Source organism: Dipodomys merriami, unplaced genomic scaffold, assembly GCF_024711535.1.
Source record: "Dipodomys merriami isolate MVZ:Mamm:240054 unplaced genomic scaffold, mDipMer1.0.p SCAF_518, whole genome shotgun sequence".
NCBI classification, from domain to species: domain Eukaryota; kingdom Metazoa; phylum Chordata; class Mammalia; order Rodentia; family Heteromyidae; genus Dipodomys; species Dipodomys merriami.
The window spans coordinates 67,680-94,586 of NW_027206089.1; the positions used below are offsets into that span (position 1 = coordinate 67,680).

General features: G+C 42.3%; 2 protein-coding genes across 6 annotated transcripts in view; both read left to right on the forward strand.

Annotated features, from left to right (window-relative positions):
- Positions 1-37: 37 nt before the first annotated feature.
- On the forward strand, positions 38-19,518 carry Rab2b (RAB2B, member RAS oncogene family). 2 transcript variants are annotated; one of them, XM_069998361.1, is made up of 8 exons: positions 38-204; positions 422-493; positions 4,518-4,585; positions 10,604-10,686; positions 10,879-10,971; positions 14,903-15,014; positions 16,421-16,489; positions 17,895-19,518. In XM_069998361.1, exons 1-8 carry the CDS (start codon positions 159-161, stop codon positions 18,000-18,002), a joined length of 651 nt encoding a protein of 216 aa, XP_069854462.1. In that variant the 5' UTR covers positions 38-158; the 3' UTR covers positions 18,003-19,518. The 2 variants fall into 2 exon arrangements, with proteins under 2 accessions (XP_069854462.1, XP_069854463.1); XM_069998362.1 differs by having other exon boundaries at positions 80-107.
- Positions 19,519-26,166: 6,648 nt separating this feature from the next.
- Chd8 (chromodomain helicase DNA binding protein 8) overlaps positions 26,167-26,907 on the forward strand; it is a 70,782-nt gene continuing 70,041 nt past the window's right edge. For all 4 annotated transcript variants that reach the window (XM_069998363.1, XM_069998366.1, XM_069998368.1 and 1 more), the window contains exon 1: positions 26,167-26,260. The gene's annotated coding sequence lies outside the window, so the exon portion shown is untranslated. The remainder of the gene's footprint in view (positions 26,261-26,907) is intronic.

The window sequence follows — 26,907 nt, forward strand, 5'->3', positions numbered from 1 at the left end:
AGACAAGAGGCTTTCTGGGGAGGACAATAGAGACGTTGGTCTGGGCTAGAGAGGCTGGAGTGTGGTGGGGAGGAGATCTGTAGACTGAGTGGCTAGAGAGGTCCAAGGTAAGTGGTTGTAGAAATCGGGCCGACCCGGAATACAGAGGAACCAGGACCATGACTTATGCTTATCTCTTCAAGTATATCATCATTGGAGACACAGGTAACCGGCAGGTTGTCCGCCTCCAAGGCCGGGACAGGGTTCTGAAGCTTCCCAATCGGGCCTCGGGGGCGGGGCTCATTTAGAGGGAGGGGGCGGGGCGGCTGGCCAGGGGCGGGGCTCTGGGCCCCCCTCCCTCAGCCCCTGACGCCCGAGTCTGGAGCTGGGCACTGCATCTCCTGGCCGCGTGCCGTCTGGAACGCACTTGCTGGTCTTTCAGGTGTGGGCAAGTCATGTCTCCTCCTGCAGTTTACCGACAAGCGATTCCAGCCTGTTCACGACCTCACAATAGGTAAGTATAGCTACTTGTAACAGCAGAGGTAAAACCCAATTAGTTAAACTGCTGATGTAAAATTAGCAGCCTTAAGTGTCTAAAGTAAAAAATTACTTCTCACTACTTTAGTCCGAAGTCATGTTAAATGAAGTGAATAATCAAACGCTATAAATAAAATGAATAATTAAAAGGTAACTTTAGAGATGAATGTGAGGTAAGGGCTAGTTGCCATAGTATTTTTTGTTTTTCCTTTTCCTTCAAATTTGACTATTTGTGGAAAACCACACGAAAGCATGACTGCTTATTAAAAAACTCATCTGGTAGCTTGTGGGAAATTAGTACAAAGCTTACATATTTTCAAAGTATTGTCTGCACCAATACATGGGTTAGTGTATGCATATGTGTATGCGTGTGTTGGAAAGAAAGAAGAAGGAACCATTCTAGTCTTAGAATGAATGAAAAAGCAAATGAAACTAGTAACTTAGGGGGGAAAAAAGAGCCAGGTGTTGATGACTCATGACTGTAATCCTAGCTACTCAGGAGACTGAGATCTGAGTTCAAAGCCAGCCCAGGCAGAAAAGTCTGTGAAGCTCATCTTCAGTTAACTAACAAAAAGCTCAAACTGGAACTGTGGCTCAAGTTGCAGAGTGATAGCCTTGAGCAAAAAATACTCAGGCACAATGCCCAGGCCCTGCATTTAAGTCCCAGAACCAACACACAACACACACACACACACATCTTCCACACATTTGCAATAAGGCATGGACTGCAGAGGCTAGCCCAACTAGCCTCCAGCTAGCCCAAACAAGCAATATTTACATAGCTAATTTTCTTGCCATGGAATTGCAGTTTCCTTCTTTCTTTCTTTCTTTCTTTCTTTCTTTCTTTCTTTCTTTCTTTCTTTCTTTCTTTCTCTCTCTCTCTCTCTCTCTCTCTCTCTCTCTCTCTCTCTCTCTCTCTCTCTCTCTCTCTCTCTCTCTCTCTCTGTGTCTCTCCTTCCTTCCTTCCTTTTGTCTGGGGCTTGAACTCAGGGCCTGGACATTGTCCCTGAGCTTCTTTTTCCTCAAGGCTAGCACTCTTTCACTTGAGCCACAGAGCCACTTCCGGCTTTTTCTGTTTATGTGGTACTGAGGAATCAAAACCTAGGGCTTCATACATGCTAGGCAAACACTCTTCCACTAAGCCACATTCCCATCCCTGGAATTGCAGTTTCTGAATAAAACCCCAAGTTGTTGCTCTTACCATACTGCTATGTTCACATCCTACCTGTGGAGTTAGAAAAAGATTTAGAGGATAACATTAAACAGAAAATATTTTTCCCTGTGGTATTAAATAATCACTTAACCCACACTATGAGAGGCACTAATGGAAATGCTTAATAAAACATCATGGAGGCTCTTGAGTAACTTGGAAGCTCCTAGTGAAGGAGATGGGGGCTAAGTTTCTATTGCAAAGGCTAGGAGTGGGGAGATGCTGGAAATTAAGAGTGAAAAGGAGTTAGCCAGATAGAGCGGTTTTAGAGATGAAGGGGAAATGACCAGAGCAAGGGAAATAACAAAGGAAGTATCAGGGATGGCAGAGTTGCAGCCACTTTTGGAAAATTTTAAGTAATTTACTGTGGCTGGAGCATGGACTTTGGAGTGGAAAACAGCAAGATATAAAACTAGAGAGGGCTGGGAAGGTGGCTAAGTGGTAGAGCACTTGCCTTGCATGCCTGAGGCCCTGGGTTCAATTCCTCAGCACCACATAAGCAAAAAGAAAAAAGCCATAAGTGGCGCTTTGGCTCAAGTGGTAGAGTGCTAGCCTTGAGCTGAAGAGCTGAGGGACAGTGCCTAGGCCCAGAGTTCAGGCCCCACGACTGGAACCCCCCCCCCCAAAATAAATAAAACTAGAGAAAAAAATAGATATCAGATTTTGAAATTCTCAGTGATTATGGGTAGCCAATGGCAAGCTTTGAAGAGGAGTAGGATGATCACATTTTCCCCACTGTCCAATAGAGCCTGTATTTCTTTCTGAGTTTACTTCTTTGGACCATGGCAGTCAGATTGATAGAAATTATGTGCAAAGTGTAAGAATCTCAGCTAAGGAAAATTTCATAAAAGGAGAAAAAAGTTACTTTTTTAGTTTCTTGTCTATTGAAATTCTATTGCTATTGTTCAGAAAGAAACATAAAAGACTTGGTGATTTTTTAGTAGCTAATTGCATTTTGATTCTTGATAAAGCAGATGAAATAATGAAAGCTTTGTTGTGTCATTCCATAAACATCTACTGGGTATATCCATATAGAGCCAAAAATAGGTACAATATCAATCCTTAGGGCAAGATAGATTAATGATCTTACTTCAAAATCATATCCTCATGCTATTTGCAAAGTGAAATAGAAATTATCATTTACGGACATCTCACTCAGTATTTTTAATATGGTGGCTTTATTAAGGATTTTAGTCTGGCATCTTTTGTTTTTTTCTTTGGTGGTCATGGGGCTTGAACTCTGGGCCTGGGCATTGTCTCTCAGCTTTTCATCTCAAGGCTAGTACTCTACCACTTGAGCTACAGTGCCACTTCCGGTTTTCTGGTGGTTTATTGGAGATAAGAGTCTCATGGACTTTCCTGCCAGGACTGGCAGATCTCAGTCTCCTGAGTAGCTAGGATTACAGGTGTAAGCCAACCAGTGCCTGGCTTGGTCTGGTATCTTGAGAGAAATAAAGAATGCGTGGGGGGGCTGGGAAGGCGGCTCAGTGGTAGAGCGCTTGCCTTGCATGCCTGAGGCCCTGGGTTCAATTCCTCAGCACCACATAAGCAAAAAGATAAAAGCCAGAAGTGGCGCTGTGGCTCAATTGGTAGAGTGCTAGCCTTGACCTGAAGAGCTGAGGGACAGCGCCCAGGCCCAGAATTCAGGCCCCATGACCGTACCCCTCAAAAAATAAAAAAAATAAAAGAATGCTTGGTAAACTAAATGGTTGGTTTCCAAATTTCTACAAGAGAGGCTATTTTACAAGGAGATTTGATAATTGGTGATTGATAATGAATCATTGGTATAGAGGACTTATCTCTTGGCTAGGCACTTTTCCTAAATGAAGATTTCTAGAATTACAAAAAAAGAAATGCTGTTTCATACAATACAGATAATCAAGGGTACCCTGAGACAATGGCAGAAAACATTTAGAAGTTTTTTAGCTGGCTCCCTAGCTCACAACTGTAATGAGATCTGAGGATCATGGTTCAAAATTAGCCCAGTCAGGAAAGCCCATGAGACTCTTATCTCCACTAAACTACAAAAAAAGTAAATAATAAAAGAAGAAGCTTGAAGGGGAGCTCAAGTGGTAGACCACTAGCCTTGAGTTCAAAAGCTCAGGGACAGCTCCCACGCCCAGAGTTCAAGCCCTATGACTGGCAATAAAATAAAAAAAATAAAAGTTTTTAAATTATAAAATTAAACATTAGTTAAGTTTAAACATTAGTTAAATTTAAGGGTTAATATTGTGAGGTTACATTTCTTAGGGCATTATTATCAAACAGTTATTTTTGATAAGGGGGAAGAGAAAGTGGGGAGGCTAGGCATCAAACCAAGGGCCTGACATTTTTACAAGGCAAGTGCTCTATCACTGAGTTTCACCCCTGCCCTAGAACACAACTTTTTTTTTTTTTGGGTCCAGTCGTGGGGCCTGAATTCTGGGCCTGGGCGCTGTCCCTCAGCTCTTCAGCTCAAGGCTAGTGCTCTACCACAGCGCCACTTCTGGCTTTTTTCTTTTTGCTTATGTGGTGCTGAGGAATCGAACCCAGGGCCTCAGAGGCATGCAAGGCAAGCGTTCTAACAGTGAGCCATCTTTCCAGCCTCTGGAACACAACTTTTTAACTCTAGGAGAGAAATGAATAAATGAAAGGAACACAAAAATAACAGGAGCAAATAGGTAGCAGTATGGGCTTACTGGCATTAAGAACAGACAAAGAGTAAGTTAAAGCATCTGAGCAAAAGCATAAACCTCTCATTCAACAGATATGTAGTTCATGAGGCTCATATTCTCTTGGTCTTTACTGGCAGGAGTGGAGTTTGGAGCACGAATGGTCAACATTGATGGAAAACAAATCAAACTGCAAATCTGGGATACGGTAAGAGAGAACAAAATAATTTAACCAATGATCAAGATCCAAATATCACAGTAAAATTTTATGCTATGAGGCATAGTGATACGTACCTACAATCCCAACACTCAGTTGACAGAAGCAAGAGGGAGGCGAGAGGATCTTGAGTTTAAAGCCAGCCTACACTACATAATGAGACCCTATCTTAATAATAACAATAAAAAAAAGGCCATGTCTTCTTTATTTTAAATAGCCCAAAACTTAAATTGTTTGGTTTAAAAAACTAAAATAAAATTAAGGCCAGGCACTGGTGGCTCATGCCTGTAAACCTAGCTACTCAGGAGGCTGAGACCCGGGCAGGAAAGGCTGTGAGACTCTTATCTCCAATTAACCACCAGAAGCTGGGCGCTGGTAGCTCACACCTATAATCCTAGCTACTCAGGAGGCTGAGATCTGAGGATCGCAGTTCAAAGCCAGCCCAGGCAGGAAAGTCCATAACACTCTTATCCCCAGTAAACCACTGGAAAACCAGAAGTGGCACTGTGGCTCAAGTGGTAGAGCACTTGCCTTGAGCTGAAGAGCTGAGGGACAGTGCCCAGGCCCAGAGTTCAAGCCCCATGACCGACCAAAACAAAACAAAACAAATTAACCACCAGAAAACCAGATATGGAGCTGTGGTTCAAAGTGGTAGAGTTCTAGCCTTAAGCAAAAGAACTCAGGTATAACACCCAAAGATCCTGAGTTCAAGCCCCACAACCAACAAAAAATAAATGAGAGAGAGAGAGAGAGAATCAAACAATTTAAGTTTATTGTGAATGTCCACTTTATACCCATAAACTCTTCCTCTCAGTTTAGGTGCCTTTGTGCCAGAAGAATCATTATTGATGAGTGTATATGTCTTAAGGATCTATAAATGGGAATTTTTTTAACATGACAATCTCCATATTTTGGTGATTTCTCAATATCAATACATACAGACATTCTTAATATCTTTTAACTAGTGACTAGTCATAGAACATATTAAATATATTTATTTAGCCATCCTCTCACTGATGGAAAATTAGGTTCTCATTTTTTTTTTTTGTCGGTTGTTGGGCTTGAACTTTCAGCCTGGGTGCTGTCCCTGCACTCTTCAGCTTAAGGTGAGTGCTCTACCATTTGAGCCATAGCACACTTCCGGTTTTCTAGTGGTTTATTGGAGATAAGAGTCTCACAGACTTTCCTGTCCAGGCTGGCTTTGAACCATGATCCTCAGATCTCAGCCTCCTGAGTAGCTAGTATTACAGGCATGAGCCACTGGCGCCATACTACTGTTTCTCATTTTTGACTATTGCAAAGCTTTATTTGATGTTCTTATTTACTATGTCTTTATGCAAATATATGAAAATTTCTGTAGAATACCAGCCCAGAAATGGGAATTCTATCTCAAAAGTGTGTATATTTTAAAATTTGATAAATGTAGTACTGCCAAAGTTTATCTTGGCTTAGTGTAATTTTGCTTCTAGATAAATTGTTTTTATGTGTATTATCTCATTTGCTTTATACTTATCTTTCCCCTGAGGAAAATATCTTAGTCTCTATTATAGTTAAAGGTAGCTAGAAAATAGTTTCTAATACTTAACTAAAATCTCTTCCTGTTTCTGTTTAGTTCTTTTCTTATATACTCTTCTTGCTTTGTACTTATTATTTGACTTTTTCTACTCAGAACTGAGTTAAAACCATTATATTTTCAAGGAGCATCCAAGTTATTTTTTCTGTGTTCATTCTCTGTTTTGTTTTGTTGGTCATGGGGCTTAAACTCTGGGCCTGGGAGCTGTCCCTCAGCTCTTCAGCTCAAGGCAAGCGCTCTACCACTTGAGCCATAGCACCACTTCCAGCTTTTTCTGCTTATGTGGTGCTGAGGAATCGAACCCAGGGCCTCATGCATGCAAGGCAAGCACTCTACCGCTGAGCCACCTTCCCAGCCCTCTATGTTCATTTTCTTCCTTTTTTTCTCCTTATTCCGCTGTTCCCCCCCCCCCCCACATATAGATATATACATATTAAATGTAATTTCTTGTTGCTCTATGGCTATTTATTCAAGCCAGTACTGGGGCTTGAACTCAGATCCTTGGCAGTGTCCCTGAGCTTCTTTTGTTCAAGGCTAGCACTTTACCAGTTGAGCCACAGTGCTACTTCTGTCCTTTTCTGATTATGTGGTACTGAGGAAACAAACCCAGGGCTTCATGAATGCTAGGCAAGCACTCTACCACCACTAAGCCACATTCCCAGCTCCCGCATATTATTTTTGTTTTTAAAGAGCTGCTTCATATTCCCTTCTTTTTTGTTGAGGCACTTTTTACTGTGATTCTTAATTAAGTATTTTAACCTACCTCTTATTATCCTATGATTTTAATTTTTTATTCTTTCCAAGTATTGGGATTTGAACTCAGGTCCTTATATTTGCTCAGCTTGTACTCAGCTTGTACTCTAGCCACAGCGCCACGTCCGGCTTTTTTCTTTTTGTTTATGTGGTGCTGAGGAATCGAACCCAGGGCCTCATGCATGCAAGGCAAGTGCTCTACCACTGAACCACCTTCCCAGCCTTCTTTTGTTTTTTTGTGAGTGCTGATGCTAGGGCTTACACTCGGGTCTAGGGCACTGTCCCTTAGCTTTTTTACTCAAGACTAGTGCTCTATCATTTGAGCCATTCCTGTACCAGTTTTTTGCTGGTTAACTGGAAAAATTTCTTGGATTTATATGCCTGGGCTGGCAGACCAAGACCCTCAGATCTCAGCCACCTGAGTAGCTAGGATTACAGGCATGATCCATTGGTGTAAAGCCTGTTGATTCTTATAAAGTATCAGTCTGGTATTGTTGGAAAAATAACCTTAGAGTTAGTGGACTGGATCTCTCTTTTATCAATCAAACCTGATTTAGATTATATAGTATGATAGGAAAGAGAAAAAAACTTTATTTTTTTAGTAAATACTAAGATGCTAAGTTTAAATTATAGTACTACTGAATAATTTTTGGCAGGTTACTGAACTTGTCCCTTTGAACCTTATTTTTCCATTTTCAAAGAGAAATAACTATCTGTCCCAGGGCTGCTGAAAGAACTAAGTGAGAAACTTTATTGTCTTTTCTGACACTTAACAAATTATACAAAAAATAGTAAGACTATTGTAGTGTTACTGTTAGTATCTTCACCATTATTGCTATTCTTTTGTGAAAGAGTCTTTTATCGTCCTTTATCCTCAATTTAGTTTTCCTGTGTGTAAAACATGAATGGTAAGTTAGGTACTGGTGTCTCACCCTTGTAATCCTAGCTGAGATTAGAAGACTGTAAAGAAAGCAAGCTTGAGCAGAAAAGTCTGGTAGACTCCATCTCTAAAATAACCAGCAACGGGGCTGGGAAGGTGGCTCAGTGGTAGAGCGCTTGCCTTGCATGCTCGAGGCCCTGGGTTCGATTCCTTAGCACCACATAAGCAAAAAGAAAAAAGCCGGAAGTGGCGCTGTGGTTCAAATGTTAGAGTTCTAGCCTTGAGCTGAAGAGCTGAGGGACAGCACCCAGGCCCAGAGTTCAAGCCCCACGACCGACCAAAAAAAAAATAAAATAAAAATAAAAATAACCAGCAAAGTTTCTGGTTAGATGTATCCATGATGCAAGTGGTAGAACACCAGCTGTGAGCAAGCAAGCTGAGTGAGCATATAGCCTGAGTTTAAGCCTGAATACTGGCATTAAGAAAAAAAAAGAATAGTAATCTTCCAAGGTTTTTGTTGTTGTTTTGATGGTTCTAGGGCTTGAACTCTGGGCCTGGGCACTGTCTCTCAGCTCTTCAGCTCAAGGCTAGCACTCTAACATTTGAACCACAGCGCCACTTCTGGTTTTCTGGTGGTTAATTGGAGATAATAGTCTCATGGACTTTCCTGCCTGGGCTGGCTTTGAACCAAGATCCTCAGATCTCAGCCTCCTGAGTGGCTAGGATTATTCATGTTATTTAAAAGATACATTTCCTTCCCTCAATGAATAAAAAACATTTTATCAAGAAAGCACAATACCCGGATGCCAGTGGCTTACACCTTTAATCTTAGCTACTTAAGTTTCAGATCTGAGGATTACAGTTTGAAGGTAGCCAGGGCAGGAGAAAGTTCACGAGACTCTTATGTCCAATTAATCAAGTGGAGCTGTGGCTCAAGTGGTAGAGTGCTAGCCTTGAGCAAAAGGAGCTCAGTGATAGCACCCAGACCCAGAGTTCAAGCCCTAGGAATGGGGAAAAAAAAGAAAAGAAAGAAAAAGAAAGCATAATAAGCATGTATTTAGGGGAGTTTATTAATTACTCAATTATAAATAAAGCAATATTTTGCTCAACTACAAATGAGATTTTTTTTTATTTTTTATTGTGAAAATACTGTACAGAGGGGTTACAATTACATGGGTAAGATAATGAGTACATTTCTTATCAAGCATTGTAGCCTCCTCCTTTGTTTACCCTTCCCATCCCTTTCCAGCCTCCCCCATCCCCCCCACCCAATCCTCCCCCCCACACCAAAGTTGTAAAGTTCGTTTTCGACATTACAACTTGTACTTCTAAATGAGATTATTGTATGAAGTCTTTTCTCTCTCTCCTTCCTGCTCTCCTTCCTTCTTTATTTTTCTTTCTTTTCTTTCTTTTTTGTGTACGTGCTGGTCCTGGAGCTTGTATACTCAAGGCTTGGGTGCTGTCCCTGAGATTTTTTTTTGTTGTTGTTGTTGGTCATGGGGCTCGAACTCTGGGCTTGGGCGCTGTCACTCAGCTCTTCAGCTCAAGGCGAGCGCTCTACTACTTGAGCTACAGCGCCACTTCCAGTGTTCTTGTGGTTTATTGGAGATAGGACTCTCACAGTCTTTCCTGCCTGGGCTGGCTTTGAATCAAGATCCTCAGATCTTAGCCTCCTGAGTAGCTAGGATTACAGGTGTGAGCCACCAGCGCCCGGGCTTGAGATTTTTTTATTCAAGGGCTAGCTCTTTACCACCTGAAACACACCTCTACTTTCAGTTTTTTTTCGTGGCCCAGATGGCTTTGAATTATCCTCAGATCTCAGCTTCCTCAGTAGCTAGGATTATTGGTATAAGCCACCAGTGCCACGATCTTTTCTTTTCCTTTCCTTCTTTTTTTTTTTTTTTTTTTTTTTTTTCCTGTAATGGTCCTTGTTCCTTATTCCTGTTTTCCTGGAAGGATGTCAGCAGGAGACATTCAGGTAGTCCTGCTATTATCAGAATTCTTCTTCTTTTTTTTTTTTTTATCAGAATTCTAAAGGCCAATTAGCTTATGCTCAATTTAATGTTTTGTATTTGGTATTCTAAGTTGATCTATTAGAATGAATCTTCTATTTGTCAGGGTACTGTGGCATTCTAAGATAATTTTCATTTTTACATATACAGGAACAAGAACAGGAAGAGTGATGTGATATATTCAATATTTTTAATTGAACACACATGTTTCTAGTTCTCACATAGGTTGGGAAATGCATGCCAAGGTCTTTGATGTTCTTGCTATCTGTAAGATGCTACTGGCATTTAGTGCTGGTTTGATATCCAGTCAAATTAAACATGCAGCAATTTCATGGATAATCTCATAAGGGAAATAGTAACTCAACTGAAATATCAATTACTCTCTCATTAAAAAATATCTACTTTCTGGGCTGGGAAGGTGGCTCAGTGGTAGAGCACTTGCCTTGCATGCTCGAGGCCCTGGGTTCCATTCCCCAGCACCACATAAGCAAAAAGAAAAAAGCTGGAAGTGGCGCTGTGGCGCTGTGGCTCAAGTGGTAGAGCGCTAGCCTTGAGCTGAAGAGCTGAGGGACAGTGTCCAGGCCCAGAGATCAGGCCCCACGACCGGAAACCAAAAAATCTACTTTTTACTTGAGCTTCTCCCTGGCAGGCAGAGTTCCTTTCCATAACATTCTTACCTGATTGACTTTATTCCTATAGTTAAGTCCTTTTCTTTGGGTGGTATGTCATTAGGTCACTTGTCTGAAATAACCTAGTTTTATTGGTATTTTGTTGTCATAATGATACAAAAGGCTGGGCAAGAATCCTTCCGTTCTATCACTCGTTCCTACTATCGGGGAGCAGCTGGAGCACTGCTAGTGTACGACATTACCAGGTGAGCTGGTTTCTGTGGAAACTCTTCTCCCTATTCTCTCTGTCAACTGGTTTCAATAACACTGCTAACTAAGGGTGGCCTCTGTTATACTTTTTTGTTTGCATGAAACTTCCTCCATTTCTCCATACATTTGGAATTGCTGTGGACTTGGAGATAGACTTCTGACCCACCTTCTAAACTTTTCTATTGCAGACGTGAAACCTTTAACCACCTGACCTCATGGTTAGAGGATGCCCGCCAGCACTCCAGCTCTAATATGGTTATCATGCTTATTGGAAATAAGAGGTAATAGTTGATCTTTTTTTTTCCCCTACTGGTTCTGGGGCTTGAACTCAAGGCCTGAGAGCTGTGCCTGAGCTTTTTTGCTTAAGGATAGTGATCTACCATTTGAACCACAGCTCTGTTTCTTGTTTCTTGATTGTAAATTAGAGATAAAAGTTTCATGGTCTTTCTTGCTCCAGCTAGCCCTGAACCTCAATCCTCAGATCTCAGCCTCCTGAAGCTAGGATTACAGGTGTGGCCATTGATGCCTTGATCTTTATAAAGATTACTTACCAGGAGTCATCTAGATACTCTGGACATTGGGATTCATTCTTCCTCCCTCCCTCCCTCCCTTCCTCCCTTCCTCCCTCCCTCCCTGTCCCATCCTTCCTTTCTTCCTTTCCTTCTCTCTCTCCTCTGTCTCTCTCCTTCCTTGCTTCCCTTCCTTCCTTCCTTCCTTCCTTCCTTCCTTCCTTCCTTCCTTCCTTCCTCCCTCCCTCCCTTCCTCCCTTCCACCCCTCCCTCCCTCCCTCCCTCCCTTCTTTTCCTTTCCTTTCCTTTCCCTCCCTTCCTCCCTCCCTTCTTTCATTCTTTCTTTCTCTTCTCTTTCTTTCTCTCTCTCTTTCTTTTCTCTGAAAGTTGGTGTTGTACCATTTAAGCCATACCTCTACTCCCAGCTTTTGGCTGGTTAACTGGAGATAAGTGTCTACAATTAAGTTTCCTCTCCAGGCTGGCTTTGAATCAGGATTCTCAGATCTCAGCCTCTTGAGTAGCTAGGATATAGGCGTAAACTACTGGCACCCCATTTGTGTTTATTTATTGATTATTTATTTATTGATTGATTCTATTGATTTTTGAAAGCTTCTATGTTGGATACTTGGCCAAACTCTCAGTTTGCAAAATGAAAACAAGTTATGATCTTGCTGTATGGGAGCAATATATAAAATATATAAAATTATAGCAATATATAAAATTATTTGTGTCATTTAAATATAAAGTGATTTATACGAATTAGAAATTGTGAAGGAAAAGCAAAGTAACCAGGGTACTTTCTTTTGATTAAAGGATGGGCAAGAACTTGCTGAGCAATAAGAAAGGCTTTTAGCTGGGCCCTGGTGGCTCACGCCTGTAATCCAAGCTACTTAGGAGGCTGAGATCTGAAGATCATGGTTCAAAGCCAGCCTGGGCAGGAAAGTCTATGAGACTCTTATTTCCAATTAACCACCAGAAAACCAGAAGTGGTGGTGTGGCTCAAGTGGTAGAGTGCTTGCCTTGAGCTGCCGAGCTGAGGGACAGTGCCTAGGCCCAGAGTTCAAGCTCTAGAACCATCAAAACAACAACAAAAAGTTTGGCTTTTAAAACAGCATCATATAGGGGTAACAAACTGTATCAAAGACTTGAGCTGGAATAAACCTTAGCAACTGTTTTTTTTTTTTAATGTAAGTGTACATATGAGGAAAATGATATGAGATGTGGATATATTATGCATATAATGTATTTTCATATTTTTGTTCTTATTACTTTCTTTTTGCTGGTACTGGGGCTTGAACTTAGGGCCTGATTGCTGTCCCTGAGCTCTATTGCTAAAGGACAGCACTCTACCACTTGAGTCATAGCTCTACTCTTGACTTTTTGGTGATTAATTGGAGATAAGTCTCAGTGACTTTTTTGCTCAGGCTAGCTTTAAACCATGATCCTCAGATCTCAGCCTCATCAGTAGTAAAGATTACAGGCATGAGCCATCAGTGCCTCACTCTTACTCTTTTTAGTGTGTGTTGTGTGTGTATGCATGTGTGTGTACATGTGTGCGCACACATGCACGCTTACATGCCTGCCTGAAACTTGTACTTAGAGCCTCTCACATTGCTTTTTTCCTTCTCACGGCTGGCAGTGTACCACATCTCACTTCTAGCTTTCTGCTAGATGGAGATAAAAATCTCTTGAATTTGACTCCCTGGACTGGCTTTGAATTATAATCTTAGCCTCCTGGATAGCTACTTGTAAGCCACTGGTTCCTTGATCTGTTGATCTGTTATTCTTTCTGATCTCCCCCTGCCCCGCTTTGCTATCCTTTTTCCACTCTATTAGTCCACCTTTACTTTCATGACCTTGTGGGGATTTTTTGTTTGGTTATTATTTGTTTGGTAAGTTTTTGTCTTGAAGGAAACCTGGTATAAACTGAATAGGGAATGATATAAGATGAATTTGGTGGTCGGCTATATCTCATATCATTTCACAGGCCTAAGTAAGGGCTTCCAGTTTTTTCTATACATTGAAAGGATCCATCAAAGCCATCCCAGGGACCATGCAGAGGCAGGCAGGCACAGGAGAAAGATTATTACAAGGTTTATTAGAGGAGCCATATTTCCCCCAGAGAGAGAGAATACATGGTGGCCTCCACTATCTAGATAGTGGCAGGGTCTGGGGGTAGGAAGTGAGTTAGATGGGAGCTCAGGTGGATCTGGGTGGAGAGAGGGAGGGGCCAGCTGTTTGGTGGGAACCACAGGGCAGGGAGGAGCTCAGATCTGGGTGCAGCTGAAGACCAAAGGTGGTCATAATGATAACATACATAGTGGAAGCATTTATAAAGTTTTTCTTTTGTTATGGTAGTGGCAGTGTTGTGGGTTTTTTTTGTTATTTTGTTTTGTTTTGGTCACTTGTGGGACTTGAACTCAGGACCTGGGCCCTGTCCCTGAGCCTCTTAGTGCTCTAGCATTTGAGTCACAGCACCACTTCTGGTTTTTGAGTGGTTAACTATAGATAAGAGTCTTATGAGTACCTTTCTGCCCAGATGGGCTTCAAACCACGAGTCTCAGATCCCAGCTTCCAGAGTAGCTAGGAGCCACCGGAACCCAGTGGCAGTGGATTTTACATTGTTTTATTTATTTTTGTTTTGCTGTGCTAAGAACTGAATACCAGATCTCTTGTTTGCTAGGCAAGGATTCTACAACTCAGCTATATCCAGTCCTTCATTTAAGTGAACAAGTGACTTGATCAGATTTGAAGCTAGCCTGGGCAGGAAAATCTGTGGGCTTGAGCTCAGGGCCTGCGCCCTGTCCCTGAGCTTCTTTTTTGCTCAAGCTAGGGCTCTACAACTTAAGCCACAGCTCTAGTTCCAGCTTTTTTGGTAGTTTCTTTTTCTTTTTTTCTTTTCTTCTTTTCTTTTTTTGTCAGTCATGGAGCTTGAATTCTGGGCCTGGGCACTGTCCCTCAGCTCTTCAGCTCAAGGCTAGTACTCTACCACTTGAGCCACAGCACCACTTTCCCGTTTTCTGCGTGAGTAGTTAATTATAGTTAAGAGTCTTATGGACTTTCCTTCCCTGGCTGGCTTTGAACCACAATCCTCAGATCTCAGCCTCCTGAGTAGCTAGGATTACAGGTGTGAGCTACCAGTGCTTGGCTTTTGATAGTTTTAGTGGAGATAAGGGTCTCACAGACTTTCTAGCCTAGCTGGCTTTGAACTACAATCCTCAGATCTCAGCCTCCTGAGTACCTAGGATTATAAGTGTGAGCCACCAGCATCTGGCTTCTGTGAAACTCTTATTTCTAATTAATCACCAAAAAAGGTGAAAGTACAGCTGCGCTTCAAGGAGTAGTGCAAAAAAGTTCAGACACATTGTCCTTGCTCCAAGTTCAAGGCCAGTATCAGTACCAAAAGAGAGACAGAGAGAGAGAGAGAGAGAGAGAGAGAAAGAGAGAGAGAGGGAAGGAAGGAAGGAAGGAAGGAAGGAAGGAAGGAAGGAAGGAAGGCAGACAGGAAGGAAGGAAGGAAGGAAGGAAGGAAGGAAGGAAGGAAGGAAGGAAGGAAGGAAGGAAAATAGTCTATACAGGAGAACAGGATTTAGTATCTTCTTTATGAATTAACTCATGGTTGAAACTATCATGAGATATTTTTAGAACTAGAGTCCTTCTTTCACTTTTATCTTATTTTAGTTTTCTTCTTAATCTCTTGCAGCGACCTAGAATCTCGCAGGGATGTGAAGCGAGAGGAAGGAGAGGCCTTTGCTCGGGAGCATGGACTTATATTCATGGAAACTTCTGCTAAAACGGCCTGCAATGTTGAAGAGGTACTACTTGAAAAAGAATGGGGAAAGTTACACACAGATCACATCATTCATTACCTTTGTTCTTTTATTCCGAATGAGTAAAGAAAGGAATTGTTTCATTTTCCATTTTCTTTGAATACTGAATCTTGAGGTTTTACTATTTGTTTTTTTTTTTTTTTTTTTTTTTTTTTTTTGCCATTGTGGGATGTGAACTCAGGCCTTGAGGCCTTGTGCTACACCTCCAACCTGTGATATTTTACTTTTGCTTTGAGTAACTTTAATTGGTAAGTGTGGATTAGATACCACTATTACTTACATGTTACTTTAGTTAGCTACTATAAGTTCCTAGGCCTGTGTTGGCTTTATCTGTCTTCACTATCTAATGGAGAAGACTGTATATTTGTTCTATTTGCAGATGGTGCCAACCTAGAAATCCTAGGAGAACTTGGGTCTTCCATTTCCTCCCCCCCCCCCCTTTTTTTTTTTTAAATTGAGGTAGGTCTCAATTGTGTAACATAGGCTGGCCTTGGATGGGTGATATCATCCTACCTTATCTAAGTGCTGGTAGTGTTAGGATACAAGTGTTTATAAGTTTACCCACTTTTTTTTTCTTTTTGTCTTCGACCCTTTTTTTTTGGGGGGGGGGGTGTTGCTCAAGGCTAGCGCTCTACCACTTGAGCTACAGTGCCACTTCTGGTTTTCTGGTGGTTTATTGGAGATAAGAGTTTCACTGACTTTCCTTCCCTGGGCTGGCTTTGAACCGTGATCCTTAGATCTCAGCCTCCTGAGTAGCTAGGATTACAGGTGTGAGCCACCGGCAACTGGCCTTGTCTTTGACCTTTTTTGATCAAGGCTATTGCTCTACCACTCGAACCACAGCTCACTTCTGGCTTTTTGATGGCTTATTGAATCTTATGGACTTTCCTGTCTGTCTGGCTTTGAACTGCAATCCTCAGATCTCAGCCTCCTGAGTAGTTAGGATTACAGATATTGAGCCACTGGTGCCAGGTCCTTTTTTTGTTTGTTTTGAATCTTGTTTTTGCTTTGAGAAGAATCTTGCTTTGGAGCCCAGGCTGCCTTTGATTTTTTTTTTTTTTAACTGTATTTTTTTGTCTTTTCTTTTTTGGTACTGGGGATCGAACCCAGGACGTTGCACTTGCTAGGCAAGCGCTTTGTCACTGAGCTACATCCCAGCCCCCAGGCTGCCTTTGAACTCTTCATTTTGTCTTAGCCTCTGAAGTCCTAGGATAATAGGCATGTACCATACCTGCTTCTGTTCAGTGGCTTTTACAGAGACATCTAAGGAACTATCTACATTTTAACTCCCTTCTGCTAGTTCACCTTAGAAATCTCAATCATATTTGTATTCTCTTTCCCTCATTTCTCTGTCTAAGCTTAAGAGTGACAAATAATTTTGTCTTCTTTAGGCCTTCATTAATACAGCCAAAGAAATATATAGGAAGATCCAGCAGGGTTTGTTTGATGTCCACAATGAGGTGAGGAAATTGGAAGTGGAGTACTGGCAGTTAACTGTGTTTTTTCTGAACAGGATCGGAACATTCCTAGCATGTAAGGTATTTCCCATCTAATATCACACCAATTGTAGCTTTGCCAGTTTAAGCTTATAGGTGTTTGTTGTTTGCTTCTAATATACTCACATAGAAGTATGTCATCATTTTCTCTCTCTTAAAGAGATTATTAGCTGGTTACCTAAAAGACTTAGACAGTTTGGGAGTTTTTCTTCTCAGCCTCAGTTTCTTACAAATCCAGAGTAATTCTAAGAATTACAGAGATGTAATTCTTAATGCCCAAGAGGACAATTTCTATAAAGCATATATGAGGACAAAACAAAAATCATATGCTAATATGCTGCTTCTACTCTTTTCGCACCTACTATTCTTGCCTAATCACATCTTATTTCTGTACATACCTATGAAACAAATATAGCAATATACTAAAAATGGGTACAAGAACTTCTAGTCCACTGTGTTTCTTTTTTTTTTTTTGGTCAGTCATGAGGCTTGAATTCTGGGCCTGGGCGCCTGTCCCTGCGCTCTTCAGCTCAAGGCAAGCACTCTACTGCTTGAGCCACAGAGCCACTTCTGGTTTTCTAGTGGTTTATTGGAGATAAGAGTCTCACAGACTTTCCTGCCCAGGCTGGCTTTGAACTGCAATCCTCATATCTCAGCCTCCTGAGTAGCTAGGATTATAGGCATGAGCCACTGTCGCCCAGCTCACTGTGTTTCTTTGTTTCTTTTTTTTTTTTGGTTGGTCATGGGGCTTGAACTCTGGGCCTGAGCACTGTCCCTCAGCTCTACAGCTCAAGGCTAGCGCTCTACCACTTGAGCTACAGTGCCACTTCTGGTTTTCTGGTGGTTTATTGGAGATAAGAGTTTCACGGACGGGGCTGGGAAGGTGGCTCAGTGGTAGAGCGCTTGCCTTGCATGCATGGGGCCCTGGGTTCTATTCCTCAGCACCACATAAGCAAAAAGAAAAAAGCCGGAAGTGGCGCTGTGGCTCAAGTGGTAGAGTGCTAGCCTTGAGCTGAAGAGCTGAGGGACAGCACTCAGGCCCAGAGTTCAGGCCCCACGACCGGACCCAAAAAAAAAAAAAGAGTTTCATGGACTTTCCTGCCTGGGCTGGCTTTGAACCATGATCCTCAGATCTCAGCCTCCTGAGTAGCTAGGAGCCACCTAGCTACTGGCTCACTGTGTTTCTTAAACACAGTTACTTGTCTTATCCTTACCTGTCCTATATTGTTGTTGCACACAGTTTGCTATGTCACATAGTTATCTGACAAGGTCACATCTGTTTTTATGGATAATTAATGATTTATCCTTTCCCCTTCTCCTTTCTCCCATTCACTTTAGCACTGAGGTAGAAATTATTTTCCCTCTGCAGGCAAATGGCATCAAGATTGGACCTCAGCAGTCTATTGCAACATCAGTGGGACCCAGCATTTCTCCACGGAACTCTGGTGAAGTAGGCTCCGACTCTGGCTGCTGCTGAACATCTGCCCTGAACCCTTTTTTCTTCCTGAAACAGCTTCAGACCAGTAGGCGTAAAGAAAGGGTCTCGCTTACTTTCGCTGAGAACAGCCTCTTTCCAAGGTGTGATGTTTTGCCTTTCCACTTAAAAGACCAGGGGAGAATTTGAGCCCTTACTGACCTGTCCTTCTTTAGGGACGTGAGCATTCCGTATAGATGTGGGTTCTTTTCATCCTCCTTTTTAATTTCTACATTGATAGGATCAAAGCTGATTGTCACAGTAGTTTAAAAATAAAAAAATTAGTCATATACAATCTATTCCTCACCAAAAATTACATAGTCATAAACAGTCTACTCCTTACCAAAAATTAGTAGTAAGGGTCAAGGACATGCTTATTGAACAGTTGATATTACTAAGATCTACAGGGCTTTTGAATGACAGATCTGCATAGGAATTGCCTTGAGTTTTTTACTTCCTTGCTTTTAGAAGTAAATCAATTCTTGGAGAAGGCCATTCCTTCTGCTTGCTCAAGGAAGCTGAGTGCCCCTCTACCAGGAATAGATATGAGATATAGCAATAGAATTGCTATATCTCCTAGAGTAACAACAGAAGTTTTGAGAGCAGTGGTCCTGGACCTCAGACCACTTTATCCTCATGTAAAGAAAGCATGAAAACATTCATTCCTGTTCATTTTATTTTAGGGACCTGATCTAACATCACAGTTTCTTTCACCAAATTGACCTTTACTGCTTCATCATACTTAACTGGATCATTCTACTCTAATCAAGCTAATCTGCTTACTAAACGTGACATTTATTCCTACTCCTATACATTTGCACATGCTTTACTCTCCACTAACATAATACTAAAAGTCTGACAAATCTGCAAGACCTAGGGACTTCTGAGCACCTAGTGAATAGTACTCCTTAGTATTCCTATGTTGGTTAATCATATGTACACTTATTTATATGTATGTTCCTTTATAAGGATGTTTTGTAGTTATTTTACTGTGTAGACTCTGTCTCCTCATAGGTTGTAAGCTCTGTGTGAGCAGGCTTCATGCCATCCCCTTATGTTTACAAACCACCCCCTCCAACATTCCTCACAGTTCCTAGTGCCATTCATTATGCGATCACTGAATTTGACATACTTTAAAACTTAAGATTTATTTTAGACTTTAGAGGAAACAAAAGGCCTTATTGTCATCTCTTGGTAATTCTGTCTTCTTCTCTTCCATCTCCCTGTCCTGGGTTCTGTATTGCTCTTCTCTCCTGCCTGTCTGGGCTCATTGCCTCCAGCCTGTGTAGTGTATCGCAGGACTGTGGCTATCAAGCTCTCAGCCAGTTAGTTGCTTTTCCATCCCCTCTTTCACACCATCTCACACTATCTTGGTTAAATTTGCCTTTGTTTCATGTTGTCTTCTCTGTCAGTGGCTATTTTCTCTTGATGACTCATTTTCTTCCAAGCACTAAGATCTCATTAATTTTTCTGATTTTTTTTGTTGTTAATGAACTGTTTCATTAAATATATACATGTATTCAAGCCGCTCATATTCCATGTGTCATTTCTGATTATATCCTAAACTCTTCTTCTAGGGTATTATATCAAATATATGAAAGAAGCTTTCTTAGGATTTGTTTTATACTAGATTCTGTGCTTTGTCTTAGTTGTAATAGTTAACAGTGCACCACAGGAAGTTGAAAGACATTTAGGATATTGCTTTTGATTATGCTTGTGTGTGTGTGTTTATTTTTTGTCACTCATAGGACTTGAACTCTGGGCCTAGACATTATCTCTGAGTTGTTTTGTTTTTTTTTTTTCTCAAGGCTAGAACTCTACCACTTTGAACCACAGCCACTACCAGGTCTTGTTGGTTAATTGGAGATAAGGGTGTTATGGACTTTTCTGCCTAGTTAGGCTTGGAACTGCAATCCCAAGATTTCAGCCTCTTAAGCAGTTGGAATTACAGGCATGAGCCACCAGCAGCTAGCTGATTATGCTTTATTTGACTTGTTTTCATTTTGTGCTTGGTCTTTTGTGCTAACTCAGGCTGTCCCTTAGCTTTTTTCATTCAAGCACTCTACCACTTGAGCCTCAGCTCCATTTCAGCTTTTTGGTGGTTAATCAGAGATAAGAGTCTCATGGACTTTTCTGCCTAGGCTAGCTTCAACTCATGGTCCTCAGATCTTAGCCTCCTAGGTAGTTAGCTTTCAGTACCCAGCTATTTTTTTTAAGGCTATTATGAAAAAATATCCTCTTCTTTTTTTAATTTTTAATTTTTTAAAGAAAAAGTTCATTGGGGAGAGCAAACTGTGGGCCACAAGAGATGGAAGCAAGCAGAGACAGAGGGGAAGGAAAAAGAAAAAGTTTTAATTAAAAATAAAATTTATGTGGTACTGAAAAATCAAACCCGGGGCCTCATCCTCATGCATGCTAGGCAGCACTCTACCACTAAGCCACATTCCTAGCCCCCCTTCCCCCTTGCCCTTTGTGAAAATCTTACCTCATAACAAAACGGATTTGAGGTTGCTGAATTTGGAGTTAGCCTTCTTTCTTACCCTACACAAAACTAAGCTAAATACAAATTAAATAACAATATAGAAAAGTAAAATTAGAAAAATTTTCAATAGAAAAGTAAAATTAGAAAAAAATCTTAAAAAATTAAAACTGAATAGAAATTAGTTTCTATAAAGAAAATTTTGCATTTTTCATCTAGTAAAATACTTGTATAATTGGGAAGCATTAGAGCATGGTCAAACATTACATCTAGTCTAGAGTTACTGCTTTTAGACCCCTTTGTGTAGTTGTTGTTGTTGTTTTTCCTACTGAGGATTTGGACTGAGTGCCATGTGTTTGCTTGGCTTTCTTGCTTAGGAGTGACACTCTAACACTTCAGCCACAACTCTATTTCAGCATTTACTGTTTCTTTTCTTTTTTCTTTTCTTTTTTTTTTTTTTTTGTCGGTCATGGGGCTTGAACTCTGGGCTTGGGCGCTGTCCCTGTGCTCTTCAGCTGAAGGCCAGTGCTGTACCACTTAAGCCATAGCACCACTTCCAGTTTTCTAGTGGTTTATCGGAGATAAGAGTCTCTTGGACTCTCCTGTCAGGGCTGGCTTTGAACTGTGATCCTCAGATCTCAGCCTCCTGAGTAGCTAGGAGTACAGGCGTGAGCCACCAGCACTCAGCCCAAGATAGCTTTGAGCCTTGATTAAGAGATCCTGGGATCCACTGGTGCCTGGCTCTCTGAGTTTCTTTTGCTCAAGGCTAGCACTCTACTATTTGAGCCACAGAACTGCTTCTGGCTTTTTTTTTTTTTTTTCTGTTTATGTGGTACTGAGAAATCAAACCCAGGGCTTCATAAATACCAGGCAAGCACTCTACCACTAAGCCACATTACCAGCCCTGATTTTTGCAAATATTTAAAAATCCTATATCCCACATCCAGTCCTATATTAAAACCCATTTATAGCTGGGCACTAATGGCTCATGCCTATAATCTTATCTATTAGGAGGCTGAGATCTGAGAATTGTGATTAGAAGCCAGACCAGGCAGAAAAGTTCATGAGAATCTTATCTCCGATTAGTGACCAACAAAAGCCAAAAGTGGGGCTTGGCTCAAGTGGTAGAGCACAAGCCTTGAGCAAAAATCTCAGGGACAGTTCCAAGGCCCTGAGTTCAAGCCCTAGGACTAGCATAAACACACATACTCAGGCAAATTTATGAGTACATTGAGTATTTGTAACAGTTGTAAGGGAAAGAGAAACAATGTATCCTCACACTCTTACCCTATGTTCTGAGTCCAGTTGTCATTAAAAATATAGAAACAGCAGAGAAGCCTGCCTAACAGCCTGTAATCCTAGTTACTCAGGAGGCTGAAATTTACAAGTCTCAACAATCAAGGTTCAAATCTAGCCTGGTTAGGAAGGTCTATGAGACTGATTAGCAGAAGGCTAGAATTTGAGTTGTGGCTCAATTGGTGAAGTGCCAGCCTCAAGTTTAAAAGCTAAGGGACTGTGTCAAGGCTAGCCCAACAAGAAAAAGAAAATTCATGCCAGGTGCCTGTGGCTCGTGACTGTAATCCTAGCTACTTAGGAGGCTGAGCTCTGAGGAACACTGTTCAAAGCCAGCTGGGGCAGGAAAGTCTGTGAGACTTATCTCCAATTAACAACCAGAAAACCAGAAGTGGTGCCTTGAGCTGAAGAGCTCAGGGACAACACCCAGACCCAGAGTAGCTGAAGCCCCACAACCAAAAAAAAAAAAAAGAAAAAAAGAAAAACCAAAAAATATATTAACAATTTTCTTTGGCCTCATGTACACAATGGTGGTTATGGAATATTCTAGGTGTTCACCATTTTTTGAAGCCAAGACAACAATTAATAAAATATCAAGCCAGTCGGGCGCTGGTGGCTCATGCCTGTAATCCTGGCTACTCAGGAAGCAGAGATTTGAGGATCGAGGTTCAAAGAAAGCCCAGGAAGGAAAGTTTGTGAGGCTCTTAGCTCCAATAAACCACTCAGAAAACTAGAAGTGGCACTGTGGCTCAAGTGGTAGAGCACTAGCCTTGAGCTGAAGAGCTGAGGACAGTGCCCAGGCCCAGAGTTCAGGCCCCATGACCGACAAAATAAATAAATAATAAATAGATAAATAAGAGGAAAAGAGTGCCTGGCTTGATTTTTTTTTTTTTTTTTTTTTTTTTTTTTTTTGGTCAGTTGTGGAGCCTGAACTCTGGGCCTGGGCACTGTCCCTCAGCTCTTCAGCTCAAGGCTAGTGCTCTACCACTTGAGCCCCAGGGACACTTCCGGCTCTGCTTATGTGATGCTCAGGAATCAAACCCAGGGCCTCATGCATGCAAGGCAAGCAATCTACCACTGAGCCATCTTCCTAGCCCCTCCTCCTTTTTTATAATGCCTGTGACTAGTCCCTTTGTTGGAAGAACCTATTTTCTTTTTTAAATATGTTTCTTGCTGGGTACTCATAGCTAATGCCTGTAATCTCAGCTATTCAGGAGATCTAAGGTTCATGGTTCAAAGCCAGCCCAGAGAGGAAAGTCTGTGAGACTCTTACCTCCAATTAACTACCAAAGAACTGGAAGTAGAGCTGTAGCTCTAAGTGGTAGAGCACTAGCCTTAGGCAAAACAGCTCAGGGACTTGTCCCTAGGCTCTGAGTTCAAGCCCCATGACTGACAAAAGAAAATATTGTTATTTTAAGGTGTGTACACAGGGTTTACCATTTCATAAGTCAGGCAATAAGTATATTTCTTATTTTAGACAATGTCACCCATTCCTTCTCCTTCCCCCAGTTTCCCCTCCCATCCCTGCCCACAGGTTCATTTCCCACCTAATGTATACTGAATAGCATGATTGCATTTAGAACCTATTTTCTATACCAGACAATACTTAGAAGGTGACAGGCTTTCATTCAAAAAACTGTTAAATAATTAAGCCACTGGGCACCAGTGGCTCACACCTGTAATCCCAGCTACTTAGGAGGCTAAAATCTGAGGATAATGGTTTGAAGCCAGCCCTGGAAAGAAAATTCTTGAGACCTTATCTCCAATAAACTACTCAGAAAAAGCCAGAAGTGGCACTGTGGCTCAAGTGGCAAAGCACCAACTTTGAGCACAAAGAGGCTCAGGGACAGTGCCCAGGCCCTGAGTTCAAGCCCTAGGTCCAGAAAAAAAAAATTATATCTGTACATTCAACATTTATTTACAGATGAACACATTATTCTGGTAAATCCTAATACCTCAAATTTGGCATAATGGTAGCAGTAGCTAGGAGAGACTTTGGACAGCAGAATTTGCCACAGGAAAATGTATTTAATCAAATCTTATCACCTCTGATATAATTTTGATTTACATGACATTAAAAGTGTCTGAGTTGCTGGGCGCTGGTGGCTCACGCGTCTCACGCCTGTAATCCTAGCTACTCAGGAGGCTGAGATCTGAGGATCGCGGTTCAAAGCCAGCCCGGGCAGGAGAGACCGTGAGACTCCTATCTCCAATAAACCACCAGAAAACCAGAAGTGGCGCTGTAGCTCAAGTGGTAGAGTGCTAGCCTTGAGCTGAAGAGCTGAGGGACAGCACCCAGGCCCAGAGTTCAAGCCCCATGACCAAAAAAAAAAAAAAAAAAAGTGTCTGAGTTCCTATTATGTGTGACCATGCAATTCTATTACTGTTTAGGGAATTCTTTTTATGATCTGGAATTATGCCCTCAACAAGTGAGACCTTAAGTTGGTGCCACTAGTTTATATTTGTAATACTAGCTACTCAGGTAGCTGGGATCCAGAGGATCACAGTGCAAAGCCAACTTGGGCAGAAAAACCTTTGAGCCTATATTTCTAGAATAACCAGTGAAAAGCTGGGCTAGAGATATGGGTCAAGTGAGTTCCAGCTTAGCAATCATGAGGCTCTGAGTTCAAACTTCTGTGCCACCAAAACAAAAACAAAACAGGGTTTTGCTGTATGACTCAGACTGGATTGGAACTCCTGATCTCCTTGCCTGGCCTCCTAGTTCCTGGGATCATAAAATGCCTTTTTTTTGGGGGGGGGGTCTTTTGTTTTGCAGCAGGCCAGTAGCAAGAGAGCTTTAGATTAGGAAATACAAAAAAAAATTGAATGCAATATCATCTATTAAAAATAAGGGGCTGGGAAGGTAGCTCAGTGGTAAAGTGCTTGCCTAACATGCATGAGGCCCTGTGTTTGAGTCCTCAGCACCACATAAACAGAAAAAGCTGAAGTGGCACTGTGGCTCAAGTGGTAGAGTCCTAGCCTTGAGCTGAAGAGCTGAGGGACAGTGAGCGCAAAGGCCCAGAGTTCAAGACCCACAACCAACCAAAAAAAAAAGAGATGTGAATTAGTGGTGCTCTAGTGGCTCACAGCCTATAATCCTAGCTAGTCAAGATGCTGAGATCTGAGGATCACAGTTCGAAGCCAGCCTGGGCAGGAAAGTCCATGAGACTATTTCCAATTAACCAGCAAAAAGCAGAAGTGGAGCTGTGGATCAAGTGGTAGAGTGCTAGCCTTGAGCACAAAAGCTCAAAGGCAGTGCCCAGACACTCACACACACACACTCTCTCTCTCTCTCTCTCACACACACACACATTCTGTAAATTAGAAAATGACTTGAGCTGCCCCCTAATGGCCCCCTGTTTACATACACTTTCTCTAAGTCTTCTAGACTTACACATACTACCTGTATTAATGAGCAGTTTGGACAGACTGTTCATAAATTTAGGCCTTTTAAAAACAGAGTCCATGAGACTCATCTCTAATTAACTGGAAGTGAATTCTGGCTCAAGTGGTAGAGCTCAGCCTTGAGCAAAAAAGCTCAGGGATAGTGCCCTGGCCTGAGTTAAAGCCTCAAAACCATCTCACAGACATAGACAAATACATAGATACTCTGTGTGTGTGTGTGTGTGTGTGTGTGTGTGTGTGTGTGTGTGTGTGTGTGTGTGTGTGTGTATTCCCTTGAAAACTGTTAATTTACAACAGCTTCAAGTACTCTGCAGCTAAAATGAGAAGACTGGAAAATCTCCAAGTTAGGCAAATAGCAGGTAGCATCTAGGACAGATACATAACCTGTGTTGGTGATGTACTTATAAAGGATTCCCCTAGGAAGTGGTTATACCCAAGTAGATCAGAGAAGTGATTTTTGCCTCTTTGATTTGGTAAGAGCTACCATTGAGAGGGGTGAGATGGTGGTTACCTCTTACCTGGTTCATCATTATTCCAGAGTTCCTCACCCTCACAGAGGGACATTCTGACTGGACCTAAACAGCCAGACAGAACGCCGAAAAAGGCCTCAGGCTCTGACCGCTCCTTTTTCCTCCCCCCTCCCACCCACAACGCACCAGGCGGATCCAAGATGGCTTCCCAGAAACAGGTAACTAAGCGTTGCTTTAGTTTAGAGCGCCCCCAACGGCAGGGGTCAAAAAATATGAGAGACAGGTCCGTCTGGGAGCTAAGCCTTCAATTCGGAGCTGCCGCCAGATTTCATTTTCAATCGGGCACATCCGTGGCTACCTAAGGACCCCAACACAGCCTTTCAGGACCTCTCTCAAGAGACTTCCTGGATGGCGCTCATACTACCACGCTGGGAGAGGCCCTGATCCGGTCTTTCCATTGGTGGGTGGGAGGGAAAAGGGGCGGGGCGGGGAGCTTGGACTACTAGCAAGCTAGATCGAGGCGAGGGCTGGCCATGCTCTGCCGGAAGGCGCCTTGTTCTCCAAGACGGTGAGTTGAAACGCAGATTGGGAAGGAAACAGCAGGACCGGTCAAGGTAGGCTTCCCGCTCACCGCTGCTCCTCCGTCCTGGTCTAGGAATCTTTCCAAAATCTCGGGCTCTGAAAACGGCTTCAGCAGCTCATCCTGTTCCCCCACTTCCCGCGCCCCCTGTCCGTCCCAAGCTCTGAGGGATCAGGTGCTGGGTGATGCTCCAGACTGAACCATTCTTTGTGAATGGCCGGGGACGAGGACGGCTGCCGGCGCGGGGTCCGGGACCGCTGGGCCGCGAGAGATGGCTGGGCCGCGGTAGAGTGTGTAGCGCTTGTCATTGCACTACTGGGCGTGGCGTAGGTTAATACAGCTCCTTGTTCTCCTTTCCCCCCTTCAGAGGAAAAAAAAAAAAAACTCCCTGGCTCCGTTTGCTTACCCCATACTTTGGACTCCAAAGTGGGAGGTCAGGGTTTTTCTCTTTCTTTTTTAACTCCTTTTCTTTGCATTGTAATAAAGGTGGGTAGGTAAGCGTGTGCCGATTGTTATTCACTCTTAAATATAAGTTCTGTGGGTCTCGTGGGAATCCGGAGTCGGTAGTCGGGTAGTGTTTAGAGACTGGGGGAAGAGAGGAGAAATCTCCAGCCTTGCATCTTCTTTGACAGGTCTGCATGCTCGCTGGTATTCTCTTGCATTATGTAAAGTCTTCCCTGG